The 15,191-nt window shown below is 44.2% G+C and overlaps 2 protein-coding genes across 2 annotated transcripts; one reads left to right on the top strand and one right to left on the bottom strand.

Annotated features, from left to right (window-relative positions):
• Nucleotides 1–10,093: 10,093 nt before the first annotated feature.
• On the top strand, nucleotides 10,094–11,462 carry THITE_2109195 (uncharacterized protein). Its single transcript, XM_003649950.1, has 2 exons — nucleotides 10,094–10,738; nucleotides 10,867–11,462. The coding sequence occupies exons 1-2, from the start codon at nucleotides 10,193–10,195 to the stop codon at nucleotides 11,209–11,211; spliced, it is 891 nt and encodes a 296-aa protein (XP_003649998.1). The 5' UTR covers nucleotides 10,094–10,192; the 3' UTR covers nucleotides 11,212–11,462.
• A 447-nt stretch (nucleotides 11,463–11,909) lies between these two features.
• Nucleotides 11,910–13,423, bottom strand: THITE_155164 (uncharacterized protein; the record flags this gene model as incomplete). Its single annotated transcript, XM_003649949.1, has 5 exons — nucleotides 11,910–12,394; nucleotides 12,496–12,664; nucleotides 12,754–12,896; nucleotides 12,965–13,113; nucleotides 13,188–13,423. 5 exons carry the CDS (start codon nucleotides 13,421–13,423, stop codon nucleotides 11,910–11,912), a joined length of 1,182 nt encoding a protein of 393 aa, XP_003649997.1.
• Between the last annotated feature and the right edge of the window lie 1,768 nt (nucleotides 13,424–15,191).

Genomic DNA, 15,191 nt, shown 5'->3' with positions numbered 1-15,191 from the left:
TAAGCCTATTAGTCTAGTTAAGTTTAATGTTCCTACCTAGTGAATTCTTACCTAAGACTCTATCTATATCTAGATAGAAGGAGAGGATTCTATAAGACTCTATATAAAGCTTATTACCCTCTGTGCTTATATCCTCTAGGAACCTAAGTATAACTATAAGATTACTGTTAAATAGGTTGCTATAGCTTATAAAAAGCTAGCTAAACACTATAATAAGGCCTATAAACGTAAATTTCACCTAGAAAACGTAGTAATATCTGTCGACGACCTCGTCCTCGTCTATAATAACGTTTAGCAACTAGATATAAGCTTAGTCTAAAAGCTAGAATACCGCTAGTTTAGCCTATTCTACGTTTAGATAATCAAAGACCGAGATACTTATTTCCTAGAGACTTTAGACAATATACCTATCTAGATACTATATCCTTTAAATTATATAAAGAAGTTCTTTAAACTAGATAATGTCTAGCTAGAAGTAGATAGTATAAACTTATTCCTCTACTTAAAGGGGTATAGCGACGACGAACGCTACTACGACGATCGCTATAACGATAGCTACTTCGACGGAGGCTATCGCCTCGACAATCGCTATAACGAAGTATAGAACGATAGAGGAGCTGATCCTAGCCTTAACGCTAGCTAAGACTTAGCTACCTTAGCGCTCTATAACAAAGAGATATATATTAGACACTTCTAAGGAGAACACTATTACCTTAACAATCGTTTAAAGCTTTATAAAGATAGCGAAAAGAGGTCTAGTACTACTAAAGACAACTAGAATACTAGCGACTAGACTATAGGTTATTACCCCTATCAACTAGCTAAGACTTCTAATAATAGTTAATTAGTCGAGCTTTCTTACAACGATGAACTATACAACGTCTTAACTAGTCGATAGTACTACCTTAGTAATCTTTATTACGCTTATAGCGATAGCCTACTAAGGGAGGAAATCGTATAAATAGTCGCTAAGGACGCTACAACTATAGTAGAGGAGGAGGTCCTTAAGGAGGAAACCCCTAGTTGTACTATAGCGCCTTAGGCAAGCTAAACTCGTACTACTATAAAGGGGGTAAAGAAAGAGCGACCTCGTCAAGAGCTTATTATAGCAATCCTATATAGAAAACTACCTAGTTTTTAATACTAGCCCTCTAGATATATAAGGATATATAGTTTAAGAAGGGAGAAGGTCCTAGAAGCTACTACCTCCAATAGTTTCACTAGCGTTTTACTATATTTCCTTCCTAATATCTATTGTTATATTAGCCTTCTATTTGCCAATAATATCTCTATTAGCTATATCTTACTTAGTCTTTGTCTATCTATTGTCGTTCATTTATTTTTATCCCTTAGGCCCTTATTCTTTTTTACTAGTATCTAAGTTTTCTTTCTAAGGGGTAGCTCTACTCTTAGGGGCTTTATAGTTGTTCTTACTTTTTCTTTTTTACTTCTACCCTCTAGATAGATAGTTTCTATTATATAGGACTAAGTTTCTTAGAGCTAAAGTTAAGGCTAAGAAAAATCTATAATTAGGATATATAGTCTCTTGATTTACTATCTATAGGCTAAGCTCCTAGACTATATCCTATCCTTTACCTATCTTTATCCGTTTTCTCTATCCTTTAATAATATAAGCTTTTACAGTTAGCCTAGTACTACGCTATTTATTCCCTAATAGCAATCTCTAGTAGGACAAACCACTTTTAGCCTATCTCTTCTAGGTATAGCTTTAGCCTAAGATCGTTCTTCGGATTATATAGAAGATAGTCCTATAAGATCAAGTCCTAAGCTAGGTACTTCTGATTATTCCTATAGATACAAGTCTAAATATACTCCTTCTCTAATTAAATATAATTAATATATTTATTACTAAAGAGAGAGGTAAAAGAAGTATAGCTATTAAAGGGCTAAGTTATATAGATATCCCTATCTTTATTAAAAGGAGTTGTTAAACGTTAGTATAATAGTTTATAGCTACAACAAAGTACCTTGTTGCTATAGGAGTATTAGTCTTCCTCTGCTTAGAGGGCAAATATAAAAGGAAAGTATAGCGTTTACTTACAACCCTATACCTAGATTAAAAGCGCTAACACTCGGTTTAGGTATATAGTAAGATAATATATTCAACGCCTAAGTAGTCTACTATTATAATACTCTACGAACACTAGACAAAGGACCTAGGTATTATAGTGCTACTCGACTATGTCAACTAGCCTATCGTCGATATAAACTAATCGCTATATCCTACACTAATCTTACTAATTGCTTAGTAGGACCTACTAGATATATAGCAATCTAATGTTTAGTCGATAGATTTTGATTATACTATAGATAGCTTTATATTTAACTAAGATTATAGTATATTCATTAGTATAGTGCTTATCTTTTAGTATTAGCGGATCCTTTATCTTACTTTGGACCACCTAGATATACTTCTAGGCTACGAAGATCATTGTTTTTGGCATTAGCAAGAGATTGATCTAGCGGTTTATAATCCTATATAGCAATAGCCTCTAGTCGCTTACTTCATTAGTAATTTCCTACGATATATTGCAAGTATACTAATTGCTTAGTATTATAGTTTCTAGATTGTAAATTTATATATAGGAGCTATATATAAATTTGAAAAGGAAGTAGAAGACCTAACTAAGAACCTAATCTAATTAGAGAAAGGAGGGTATTAGAATAAAGTAGTAAAAAGGTTGGAGGAAGAAAATAGTTTTAGGATAGTAAAGAGGAGAGGAAGGCCTTAAGAATTTAGAAGGCGAATACTCATTTCTAGTTAATTAGTAGGCGCTATAAGCCTTATCTATTTTCTTTTACCTAATTTAAGAAAGAGCTAAGTAGCCCTCCTACCTTCGAAGGCTTACCTACCCCTTTTTTTTAATCCTTCTACTAGTTTACTTATAATCAACCATTTCTTCTACCTTGTCTATTATACTTTGATTTTTCTTATAATCGTTTCAATCGGTTTAGATCTTTCTATCTAAAGAGCGACTTTTCTTATAAGCCAATTTTTTATATACTATTGTAAACATCGCTATAAGCTATTGTAGGATTCCTAATTTTATAGGGCCTATATAGCCCTAGGCTAATATAACTATTAACCTAGGATAGAAGTAGCTACTTAGAGAGCTTAAGTTTTATATACTATAAGATTTATAGAAGCCTACTAGCAATAGCGATTAGACATAGTATTATACCTCCTTCGTATAGTAAAAGCTAGGCTTAAAGATACTAGGCTACCTAGGTAAGACTAGCTTTAAGCTTTTCCTATTTTTATAGACTCTAAAGAAGTACCTATAAGATATAATTAACCAACGATTTAACTAGATCCTAAGCCCTTAGCTTAGTATAAACTCTAAGATTATAAAGTACTTATTCCTAAACTAACTAGAAGGAAGGTCCTCGATAGATCGGTTTTTTAATATCTATTTTATAGATATAGGTATTTTGCTCTTCGACGTAGAAAGTATATTGCTTAATAAGGAATAGCTAGATTATAGGACGATCTTAGACGTTATATAGTTTTTCTTTCGCTTTTATAAAGATTGTCTCTAGATCTACCTATAGTTAGTCTCAGACTATAGTCCTACGCTAAAGGAGTTTTACCGATCTAACTAGAGGGTCATTGTTAACAATTGCTATTTCTAGGTTTTCCTTTGCTTCGTTGGTAGAAGGTATTAGGCAATTACAATCTTCGATTAAGTCGAAGGTCGGCTCTACTACTTCGACTCTTTGTTTAAGAGCTTAGAGACGTATACTAATATCTTATTAGAGGTCTAGATCGCCTTTTAATCTATCTATAGGTTCCTTTAGATATAGCTATATAAGGAGGTTATTGTCAACTACCTTTAGCAAAGTTTAAAATAGAAGTATAGATAGTTCGCCCTCGAGTTTATATAGGCCTTTCTTTAAAAACTCTAGCCCCGCCTTCTAGATAGATAGATATAGTTTAGGCTACCTTAGCTTCGGCTATACTAGGGAGATAGCGAGATAGTTGTATAGTAACGTATATTGCACTTATAGTTAAGAACTTATAGGCTAGCTCTCGATACCTTTAAAGATTGTTTATTTTATACTAAAGTAGTCCCTTTACTACTATAAGACAATAGTAAGATATATAAGCTCCCTCTAGACCTACTATCTTTGACTAAAGAGCCTACGTAGCCTATAGTCTTAGAGTATAACGAAGATAGGATAATCAAAGTCCTTTAGGCTAACGATATATTTATATTCAATGTTCCTAGACTTGATAACCTACCTATATATCTCTATAACTACTTTAGCGATATAGAACTTAGGATCTTAACTATATACTCAATAGTATTTAAGGAAGCCTAGCTCTCTAATTAGAGCGAGAAAGGAGTGATCGCTACTACCTAAATTATCTTTACGCCCTAGTCAAAGAAGGATATAGCCTACTAAGTATACTATTATAAGGTCGTAGGACTTTTACTAGATAGATAGTTAAGTAGTATACTACCTTTATAAGACCCTATAGGCGACCTTGGACAATAGCTATAGAGTACGTTTCTAGCACCTAGTACTGTTCTACCCCTTCGACTAAAGGACTAGCAAGCTACTTCAAGTCTACTAGTAGTACTTATAGAAGATCTTAATAATATATCAACCTAGTAGGATGTTGAAGCTAAGATTATAAAGATTACTATACTATGAGCGACTATAATATAAAGGCTTATTAATGCCCCTATAGACAAGATAGACTAGGAGCGCCTCCTCGATAGCAACCTAGTCAAGGACCTTAGAGCACTAATATAGGTAGCCTTTAAGAAGATAGTACTTGATCTCTATCTCTAAGAAGAGGAGACGCTCGTCTATATACTTATAAAAAGGCTAGACTACCTTAAAATACTTTATACACTAGTATAGAAATATCTTTAAGTATATAAATTACCTATATTATTTAGCTAGATATCACCTTTAGTATAGTACTATAGTAAACGCCTTTATAAAGAGTCTACAAAGCTTAGACGTCTATTTCGCCTACTACTATATAACCTATATAACTACGCCTTCGCTTATAAATATAAGTATCTAGTATAGTAGTAGGGCTAGGATATATATATCAAGGAGGTAGAGGAGTATAAAAGATAGCGAAATTAGCTACTATAGCCAACTAGACCTTTACAAACTAAGCGAGCTATATATAGAGAGTAGCTCAAAGAGTAGCGACAATAAGAAGTGCCTACTAAAAGAGCTTTTAAAGTATAAGCTTACCTATAGGAACGTATAGTAAGCTTAAAAGGGAAGTATAGATTAGGGTAATAGACTATCTAGATATAGGGGGACCTAGTTTTTCTACTTTTCTATTTATCTTAAAGCGTTATATTTATTACTAAGGGGTCTAGCTCTCTAATTATATATATTTAAATAGGCTAAGCCTATCTTCTTTATTATTAAGCAAGACATCAAATAGCTATCAATATACGTTCGTTGACACTACGTTGGTAGTCCTCCTTCTTCTAAGAAGGCTATTAAGCCTCTCCTTCTATTGTTCTACCTCTATCTAGACGATAGGTATTCGAGCTATTGAGCTTTAACCGTATTCTTATTGTTGTTCCTTGTATTTCCGCTATATCCTACTAGATATACCTGAGCTATATGTCTTTCTCTCGGAAGACAGCCTTCCTACCACTCGATATACACTATCTTCATCCGTCTAGAGGGACACTACATTCCTTTGGGAGCTATCTCGTACGCCTAGTCCTAGGTGTGGTAGAGTAGGTTGGTATAGAGGTTTTGCACCACTTCAGTATACGCTATAGCCGTATTGCGTAATGGCTACAATATAGTCGTCAAATGCGAACTCGCTATTGACTAGTATAACTGCGGTGGCCTACGCTACTAAAGAAGGTAGTTCGATATCCGTTGCTATTGCTAAGGTGACTATCGTAGTTATCGCTATATTGGCTATCAAAGTGGTTAGGGCCAAGGTCTAGGAGCATACTAGGAAACCGCTATCTTTACATTCGTAAATCTTACCTACTAGGTACTACTTTAGGATCTTGATAATGCTATATAAGATATTCTTGACTATAGCTACTTTCGTAGTTTTAGCTATAACTATAGTATAATATATAGCTAGATAGTCGGAGTGGAATATAAAGGATCAGCCTTTTAGCAAAGGCTTATATTTGATTGGGATCTCTGCCTTCTAATTAGGCAAAAGTATAATCGTATAGATAGTCTTGACCTTATACACATATAGCATAGAGTATACGTTGATAGCGAATAGGATAGTGAACTTGAGCGCCTAAAGGTCGACCTTCTTCGTATTGTAATTAATTAAGGCGTAGTAGCTATCTAGGAAGTCGTTGCCAAGTAGAAGATTAGGTCCTAAGGAATCTACTACCTAGGCGGAGTAGGTAAACTTATATAAGATAGGCTTACTATCCTCTATATTAGCTAAGAAGATAGTAAAAGTAGCCTATTATAAGAGGGCTAGCTTCTTATTGTCAACGCCTATTACCTTGCCTTTATAGCGCTCAATAGAGTAATCAAGTAGGTTTAACAGGTTATAGCCAATGATCAAATAGCTAGCTCCTAGGTCGAGGTATACTTCCAATTCATCGCTATCTTCCTATATACGAACGACAATACGGAGATATATATAGTTGCCTAGAGGGCTGTTAATACCGTTATTCGCCTCTAGGGCAGGGGCTTCTTTAACTTTATAGGCGACATTGATATACTTAGGCTCGTAGTTAGAGGTCGATTCGGTTATAGCTTCTATTGCCTCGACAATGGACTCCTCTCTAAGCTCTGCTAGGCAGTGGAAAATGCCGCTCTTTATATCCTCGCAATACTTTAAATAATAGAACAAAGCGTTACACGAACCTAGAGTAGTAGCGCAATAGCTATAAGTATAGCGTTTAGGCGTAGCTTAGTTAGCTATATAGTTCTTCTAAAAGCGCCTTAGGCCTATACCCTTGCAAACCTTGATATACTAGCGGATCTCTAACTTAGCTTAAAAGGTCTTATAGCACTTATAGTATATAAGCTCTAAATCGATAACTATACAAGCGATCTCCGATTTGAAAAACGATATAGAGATGCTAAAAGTGGTAGAGTGGTCTAATATAGTATCCGAGGTATCGGCTTTATTCCCAGATTTGGGATCGCTAGCAAAATATATACGATCGTAGTGTTGGTCGCGCTTATAGTCGCTATAGCAGTCCTTCCAATCGTTGTATCGGTACTTCTGATCGTTATGCCGATCGTTATAGCAGTGGCTATCCTTCTTATAGTCGTAGTCATGGTCACGGCGCTCGTAGTCTCGGGCTTAGCGTTCGTTTTGATTATAGTTGGCTAGGCGGTAGTAGTCGCCGCTATAGCGGTAGTAGTCCTTGTAATTACTTCGAGACTTGTTAGCCTAATATCAAGGTACTTGCTTAACCTTTTCTTCCTTCTCATTGCTATTTAGCTTCTTCTATATATTAGGATACTTCTTTATAGCTATTGACTTCAATATAGCTCGCGATTGCTCCTATTCGTATAGGCACTGATTAAGGGAAGTGAAAAACTAGGGATAACGGATATATCGCTAGATACTTAGATCTATATACTCCTAGATCTAGTGTGTAGTGCCTTGCCAATTGATACTTCTATCGCCGTTGTTGCTTATAATGTAAGCCCAACGCAATTTATATTCTACGAATTCTATAAAGGCTTCTTCGTTAGTAGCAATGTCTTTGAGGTATAAAAAAGTAGTATTAAACTTCTTAGTAGCTACTAGCGAGTCGGGTTTAAAACGCTGTCTCAGAGTATCTAGTATAGCCTTAAGGCCTTGCTCCTTAAGAAAGCGACGATAGCTATCGGAGATACTATTGGACTACCAGTGTTCAGCTCTACCTTCTAGGAGTGTTAGGAACATTTTAACGATCTATCGCTTAATAGATCTATCGTTATCCTTAATAAAGGTCTCAATATAGGCTTAGAAGCGATAAGCATTAGTATAGGTGATTGTCTTACCTTCTCGAATCACGCCTAGGCCCTTAGGGTCTAAGTAGTATAGGTCGAAGACTCCGATATCCTTGTGTTTGACCTTGAAATTGGTTTAGCCTACTGTATAGCTAGAGCCGTAAGTACTATCGTAGTATTGGCGGCTGTTGGGCGTCGAGCTATTACTCTGAGGGTTCGGCCAATAATATAGTAGCTCTATACAATGTGGGCTATTGTAAGCGAGGTTATATTGTAAGCTGATAGCTACACCTTGTTTGGGAATCGGGTATACAGTCTAGATAGGAGCCGGCTATATAGGTTGGTAAGGCTGTGCTGGCTAGTGAGGCTAGTTGACTAGATACGTAGGTGCCTACTAATATAGGTCTAGGCTAATATACGATATAACTAGTATAGTCGTAGTCGGCTATACCGGAGGCGTTTATAGGAGACGGTTAACCAGTGAGACCTAGGTTGGCTAGGCCTGCCTATAGTAGTCCTCTATTACTATACGCTGCCTCGATATACGCTATAAGCTATTCAACGTTAAATTATCGAGGCTTAGAATAGCGGGCTAAGGTTGACTAGGTGCTATTCTAGCGTATAGGCGATCTATAGCCTCCTAATAGGCCTATCGGGATACCTAAGAGTAGGTTCTTGTAGAGCAAGCTACAGATTGTCCCTCTAGCTATATAATATAGGTATCTATCTTATATATAGTTTAGTTTAGCTCTTTTATATTCGTCTAGATTACTTCGGCTACTCGAGCTATTAGTGTATCCGTCAGATTGATTTGATTATACTCTAGGCAGTTGAGGCGCTAGTCGATATATACAATTGTCTACTTATTATAGCCGAAATTGGCTAGCTTCGATAGCAGTTCTTTAGTACTATAAAGGTCCTCTTCTACTTCATTATCGCCTAGCTACGAATCGTGCCTAGTGACGAACGAAGCGTCTATATCTAGCAGATTATAATCGAGAGTCATAGAATCCTAGGTATTATAGCTCTAGGCGGCTAGGATAGCTAGATACTTAGCTTAGGTACGCTTAGTGTTATATATCTCGGCTAGTTGGTATTCTCAGCCTAGATTACGCTCCTTGACTTGCTCTATCGGAGGTATAGTCGGAGCTATAGAGGATTAGACGGTCGTAGGTAGGTTCAGTTCTAGGAATTCGCCTAGTATACCTAAATCCTTTGGGTTCTACGGTCTAGAGGGCTTTTCTAGGCCCTTAGCCACTTTAGGAGATATATTTCACGTTAGCCAACGTAACTAATAGACCAACTAAGCGACTATACAGTGGAAGCAGATATAGATTGGAAAGGGTAGCCTTCAACTATAGAATATAGCGAAGGCTCTAGATACTAGTGTATAGCTAGGGGTCTCTGTAGCGTCGAGGGTATCGTTGAGCACTCGTAGGTTATAAGGTCTAGCGAGCCTTAGATCAGGAGGGTATAGTATTGCTAAGATATAGCCTGCTTGACCGTAGGAACATAGGGGCTATAGCGCTTAGCGAGAGGGGAGGTATAGTAGCCGTCAAAGTTCTTATCGAACTCGACTAGTTAGTGGAGTTGATAGTTGCAATAGACTTTCGTAGTATATAGAGGCCTCCTGTAGGTAAGCCGTCGTGAAGATCGTAGATGCTCGAATAGCTCGATCGAATACGATTGATCAAGTAGATTGAATAAGATGGCGGTTAGCGCGATCGTAAGTCGTAGCTACCATTTGATGCGGTGGCACACAAAATGCAGTATATAGGAAGATTGATGGTAAGTGTGATGATGGATTCAAAGTAGGGAGGCTCCCTCCACTGCCAAGACATCTTGGCAGTGTGTAGGGCGCATGGGCCATGCAGGGCTAACCCTGTATGGAGCAACCCTAACCCAGAGCCTAACCCAGAAGGGGTCATCATCTATTTACATACACAGTAGCATCCGGTATCACGTCCGATGGTATGTGCAATACAACGAGAACAGCCACACTCGCCGAGATGCCTACCAACAACGCGCCGGCGACGAATTGGGTCCTCTACCGCAGTACGGTAACAGTATTCCGTACTGAGTGTTTCCGTACTGAGTGAGCCGAGGCGCCATCCTTGCATGATGACGTCTTCAAACTGGCTACTGTGGAGTGGGATGCTACAAACCACCACTGTCCAGAGTGCTCACGGCAGAAGACAACTTATCGACAGCCTCAGAGGCGACAAAGTAAAGAAACCGGATTCAGCAAATGCCACCCCGCAAACGGGCAAAGAAGGAAGCGCAAGTTGCTTCCCGACCTACGACTTCTCCGCCTCCGGCTCCCCTAGCAAAGGATCCCGGCGTTGCTGCCGTTGAGAAAGACAATGAGCAAAGAAACAAGAGCATCACGGACGCGGACGTCCGACCAGTCCATGACCGCCCCGGCCACATCGGCACGCCTGAGAGTATGGACGCGGTTGTTGACCAAGACAATGCCCCTCTCGGCGAAGCCGAAGTAGACGACGACCTCGAGGACGCTGCCGCCGAGCCGCCAACATCAGCGAGCCGACCGGGCTATGTTGCCGCGGGAGGATACAACGCGCTCAAAACGTTCAACGGCCGAGTCTACTCGGGGATGGCCATCGGCGGCTCACACATGTGGAACTACGACCAGGGTCAGTGGAAGGAGACCAAGGTCGAGCCAGACCTGTGGAAAGTCGAGTTCGCGACGAAGAAGCACCGGGCGAGAAACGCGCCCAAGGGCAGCGGTGCTCCTGTCGGGACCGAGTACCACTGGCTGCTGGTCGCCCACCAAGTAAGTTCGCTTGAAAAAAAAAAAAAAAATATATATATAAAAAAAAAAAAACATTCCGCGAACCTGTCTTCTTGCCAGACCGTGCTGACGACCAAACCTTCTCTGCTCCTCGCTCGCGGCGGACAAAGCACGTCAAGAAGATCGACGCAAACACGTACGAGACGCGCCTGGTGGGATCCAAGTACAAGCTGGCCCACAAGCTGGCCTCGTCCAACGCCTGGTCGGTGCCGACCGTCAAGGCCCAGCGGGAGCGCGAAGTCGAGCTCCTCGAGGATGCCAAGCTGCGAGTGCAAGGGTTGCCGCCCGTGGCGGCCGGCGAGAAGGTGAGGACGACCAAGGACGAGAAAGGCCAGCTGAAGCTGGACGCTCTGTTTGCCAAGGCGAAGAAGGGAGGAGCGGAGACCTCGGGCCCCTCGGGGAGTGGTGAGACGAAGAGGAAGAGAGAGTTCTCCGGGAGCGGTGATTCGGAGTAGGGCGCTTATGGGTACCTACCTATTTACGAACAGATTGGTGCGGGTGGGAGGTCTGGGGAGATGTGATTGCCCGGTGACATCGTCACCACGTCCCTAGGTTGGGCGAGACTGAGACAAGCTGAAGAGCGGCTACCCTGCCGTCTCACAGGCTACGCCGTAAATGAAGCAAGATCGATCTGGCGGAATTCGTCTGCGCGTGTAAAACTGCCAACAGTTGGGAGCTGGAGGCACACATATCGTCTCAGCCTCGGCACTGGGCTTATCAGGTTTATGTGTCACTGCGACTCATTCTTTTAGTCCTTTGCGTACTTGCTTAGTCGGCACTCTGGATTATAGAAAGTGGTGGCAACCTGTTTTCCAGCGAAGTGACTCAATCCATTGACTCAAGAACTGTTGTCTTTCCCAATCCTCCTCGATGCGACTGGAACGCGGGGGGAAATACTTATCGAGGCACTTGTGGCACTCAGAGACGTCTCGGCATTGCGGGCGGGCTTTGCAGAGGCGAGCAACCAACTTGAGCTACCTGTACCTAAGCTGCACTCCTACCTGGTACTGACTGTAACGACTGACGCTATCCTAAACCAGACCACACCCCGCCGAACCACGAGTCCGGGATCCTCTCTGTGCTAACAGATAACCGTGATGACGAGTGCTTGGTTCAAACCATCTCCCGCATCCCTTTCCCCTCCCCAAAAAAATCACTCCTCCTTCTCAACCTCCTCCTCCTCCTCCTCCTCCTTGTCCTCTTTCTCCGCAGCCCGCTGCTTCTTCCCGCCGCCCCAGCCAGGCCAGCCGCCAAAGCCGCCTCCGAAGCCGCCGCCGGTGAGCTGGGCGACGGGGCCGTTGGGGTTCATGACGCCGCCCTTGTCGGTCCAGAAGGCGGCCGGGTTGACCGTCTTGCTGGCCTGCTGGTCGATGCCGAAGCGGATCCACGCGAACATGCCCTGCGACAGCTCGTTGCCCACCAGCGCGTACCGCACGATCGGGTCGTCCCCGTTGGCCCCCTGCATGAACAGGTAGTCGGCCGTGTTGGGCGTCACGCGCATCGTGTTGGTGTTGTACGGCGCCAGGGAGTTGACCGCTGTCAGCAGCGACTGGTCGAAGTACAGCTGCCCCACGTGCGCGGCGTGGCCGCCGGTAATTGTGTTGTTGGGCTGTTTGGTCGCGCCGATGTAGACGATTGCTGCAGCATTGCCGGGGTGGTTAGGGGCAGGCTTCGGATGGAGAGAGACAAGCTAGACGAAGGAGGGAGGGGAGGGGATGAAAAAGGGCGAGGGTATTTACCGTGGATGTGTGTCGCCCGTCCTGTGTAGTGGCCCGGCATGAGCGAGTCGAAGGAGGCGATGCCGTGGTCGTCGGTCGGCTGCACGCCGCGCAGCGTCGTGCCCATCAGGATCGACGAGTCCTTCGGGTCGCCCATGCCCGGGTAGCCTTGCACGCCGACATAGATGCCCTGTTCCCCAAGCCCAAACGGCGGTTAGCTGTATACCGTGGCGTCCCGGCAGTGAGCGGGTGGGTGGCTGGGAGGCACGGAGCACGCACGGTCGAGTTGGAGCTCCATATGTCCACATAAGCGTTCGGCACCGTCTTGCACGTCTTGTAATCGACCACTTGGATGGCCAGCGTCAACTTGATGCCGGCCTCGCCGCCGGTAATGTTCTTCCGGATCTCCTCGCCTTTCACGTCTGCAAGCAGGTCGTCAGCGAGTTATTTTACACCTTCGCAGCACCTGCTAAGGAATTCCCAGACTTACACAGCGGGCCTTGGTCGACAGACGGCGTCAACATGCAGGCGCCCGAGTCCGTGAAGAGCGTGCTCAGATCCATGCCCTTGGTGACCGTCTTGTTGCTCTTGTGGTCGATCTTGGACACCGAGATGTAGTCGCGCGGATGCAGCTTGGGCCTGATGGAGTCGACGGTCAGCTCCCGATGAATGCCTGCGATGGACGGGGATGAGTGGTGTGTTCCCCGGCTTACTTCTCCAAGTTGTCTTCCACGATGCCCAGCGATCGCCGCAGCCGGGCCAGTTCGCGTCCGTGGATCTCGACCGTCTTCCTGACGAACTCGGGGTGCGAGAACTCCTTCTCGCAGTGGGCGAGCGACTTGCGCTCGAGCGGTTGCGCCGCGTGGGCGTACACCTCCTCCTTGCCCGGGTGGGCGAACGCCAGAGGCGCCGCCAGCAGCAGACCGGCCAGCAAGTTCTTGAGAGTCATGGCTTCACAGCGCTGACCAGGATCTTTAATTCCTGCAGGAGGAAAAAAGCGATGAAATTATCTGGGCGGATGCGACCACGATGGAAAACGATCGGTGTGAAGCCGGGTGTGGGTTCACTATTTACATGTTCGATTGGTCCCAAACCTCTTGCCCTCGCCACTCGAACAACTTCAGGCATACCGCGCAAGATGGAAGGCGCGTCCAATATCCGGATTGCGCCACCGAGGCATTCACCCGAAGGCAAGAGCAGTGCTGCCGGCGCCAAGGCCCAAGGGAAGGAAGACCGCAAGTGCCGCATATAGCTCCGTAAAAACGTCGTCCATATGGCGCAAAGAGCGCAAACAACGACTTTAGAAACGAGCCCCCCCTGATTGGACCTCGCGCACCCCGTCTTACCATGCGGTTGCACGCCAAGGCTGTTCCCCGGATTTTTAATCTCCGCTGCTGAAGGCGAGCCCGCCCGGCGGAGCGAATCGGCTCGTCCAGCGAGCGAAGTTGGCGCTCCTGGAGGCCGGCTAAACAACCGCTTGGGCGGCCTGCACGTTGGCCCGTGACGAGTCCATCCCACAGCATCATCCACATCCCGGGAGGTGCAGCGGGCGCTGTGTATATTTCTCTTTGGGGTCCAGGCCTCGGCAGTTGGGGGCTGCTCTCCGACTTTTTGGCCCCAACGGCTGTTCAACGCCAGGCTTCTTGGCTTCGTGACCGTGCATGTTTCTCGCTGCCGAGTCCGGTTGCCGTCTGTTGGGTGCCCCCTTCGGAGGGCTTGCCGAAATCAGCAATCTATCTGGATGACCCCGCGGGGCTTTGCTGTTGCTGTGTGCTGAGGGCTGTTGGGAGCATCGCGGGTAAACGCTGGATCTTGGCTCTCTGGCTTGGCAGCTTAATCAAGCCTCACGCCGAGTCCTTCTCGTCCGGGTCAGTTCAGCTTGGCGGTGTGTGCTGACAATATGATGCAATGTACTCTCGCTGATGCTATTTTCGAAAGACGGTCGTCCTGGTTCTTGTGATCACCTCTGTCCTGCAGCAGGGCGAACAATTTGCGGTGCATGTTTACTTGGTACAGTACATATCATCATAAATCTTGAGAGGGTGAAACTGTCGCACTACCTTGTGTGTAGAAACGCAGCTGAGGGGCCATCCTCGGGGCACCGGCTGCGGCTTGTACGCGCTAAAATGCTCCTAGAGGGTGCTTGTTCGGGTCCTGGAAGACGTTGCGTTGTTAGTTATCCTTGATGTATGCACTATAGACGCAGTAGTGACAGCTTTCAAGACCACTAGGCAAACTCTTGGGAGAAGAGGGCGAATGATGATCCAGCTTCTGGATGTTGATGCCTGGCTCGAACCATGGCCATCATCGACCGGATACCCCTATCTTGAATGTCAGCGACATTCGAACAGGATCGCATAGTCCGCAGCGGAGGAATATTTCCAGGTAACCTTCTTTCCTCAACATGCACGCGCTATCTCCGGATGGAGAGACGAGGCAATACCTAAGCAGCCTCATGATTCGTTCCTGGATGGTCATCAGTGTCAAAACCAAAATGATATCTAACTATGGAACTTGCACCCAGGTTAGAGCGTGCCAAGCTGTAACTAATCACCTGAAGGCCTGCACAAACGCGGACACCTCCTTTGGTGGGCATCACCAATATCAGAGAGAACAACTTCCGCACCTTGGGCTCCATCCCCTGTGATCTTGGTATCCTACCATCTATTTTATATCTACATCTTGGCCTCATGCAGTCCCAACAACCTCACATGGCT

The sequence above is a fragment of the Thermothielavioides terrestris genome, chromosome 1, assembly GCF_000226115.1.
Source record: "Thermothielavioides terrestris NRRL 8126 chromosome 1, complete sequence".
Classification (NCBI taxonomy): domain Eukaryota; kingdom Fungi; phylum Ascomycota; class Sordariomycetes; order Sordariales; family Chaetomiaceae; genus Thermothielavioides; species Thermothielavioides terrestris.
This window is presented reverse-complemented; position numbering and strand designations above follow the sequence as displayed.